Source organism: Geospiza fortis, unplaced genomic scaffold (genome assembly GCF_000277835.1).
Source record: "Geospiza fortis unplaced genomic scaffold, GeoFor_1.0 scaffold185, whole genome shotgun sequence".
Lineage (NCBI taxonomy): Eukaryota > Metazoa > Chordata > Aves > Passeriformes > Thraupidae > Geospiza > Geospiza fortis.
The window spans coordinates 364490-365262 of NW_005054469.1; the positions used below are offsets into that span (position 1 = coordinate 364490).

The 773-nt window shown below is 55.8% G+C and overlaps 1 protein-coding gene across 1 annotated transcript in view; it reads left to right on the forward strand.

Moving 5' to 3' along the window:
- The first annotated feature begins 468 nt into the window (after positions 1–468).
- The window catches only part of ISM1 (isthmin 1), a 42461-nt gene continuing 42156 nt past the window's right edge, over positions 469–773 (forward strand). The window contains exon 1 of the mRNA XM_031062828.1: positions 469–645. Within this exon, the coding sequence (XP_030918688.1) occupies positions 469–645 (177 nt within the window). The remainder of the gene's footprint in view (positions 646–773) is intronic.

Sequence of the window (773 nt, forward strand, 5' to 3'; positions counted from 1 at the left end):
CAATTCAGCCTCAGCTGTCACATACTCACAGATTCTTCGTATCCTTGTTTTTACACATAACATTCCCAATTGCGCAAGAATGACGACAAAGATTCCAAAACTCCCATTTTTTGTTAGGTGGCTTTATTTATGCTTCAGGTTGATTTGAGCTGTGTTTGTTCTTGTTACACTGAGCTGCACCTTGAGCACCCACAAAGCGGCCCAGCTCCCTCAGACTGGACACTGAGATATTGACTTATAGCAAGTGATAATCTGACCCTCATTTTCACATACTCTCAAGTCCACGTTGCTTTTAAATTTGAGGGCCTCCCATCTGAGAGAGAAAGGTTTTCCCACAGTACTGACACAGGTCAGCAACCCAGAGGAAGAGTAAGGAGTGTCAAACCGCGGTGGAGTCCCACTAGGGACGCACAGACCAGCGGAAAGGGACGTGTCCCTGCAGGGCAGATCCATCCCAGCCGAGCAGGGATGGCAGTGGGGACGCAAGGTGCAGCCGTGTGTGGGGAGGGCTGCGGGTGCAGCAGTGGGGTGTCCTGGCAAAGCAGGGCACGGAGAGGAGCAGCTCGGCACGGGGAGGAGGGGAGCAGCCTGCGGGGGGGACACAGCAGCCTGGAGCAGGAGCTGCAGAGAGGGAGAAGGAAAAGGGGGGGAGCAGGGGAAGGAGGCAGGGCAGTATAAAAGCATCCGACACGTACCTCTCCCGACACAGAGCGAGGGGGCGAGAAAGTGGGGCTGGAAGCAGCAGCAGCAGGAGCCGGAGGCAGGGGGGGGGG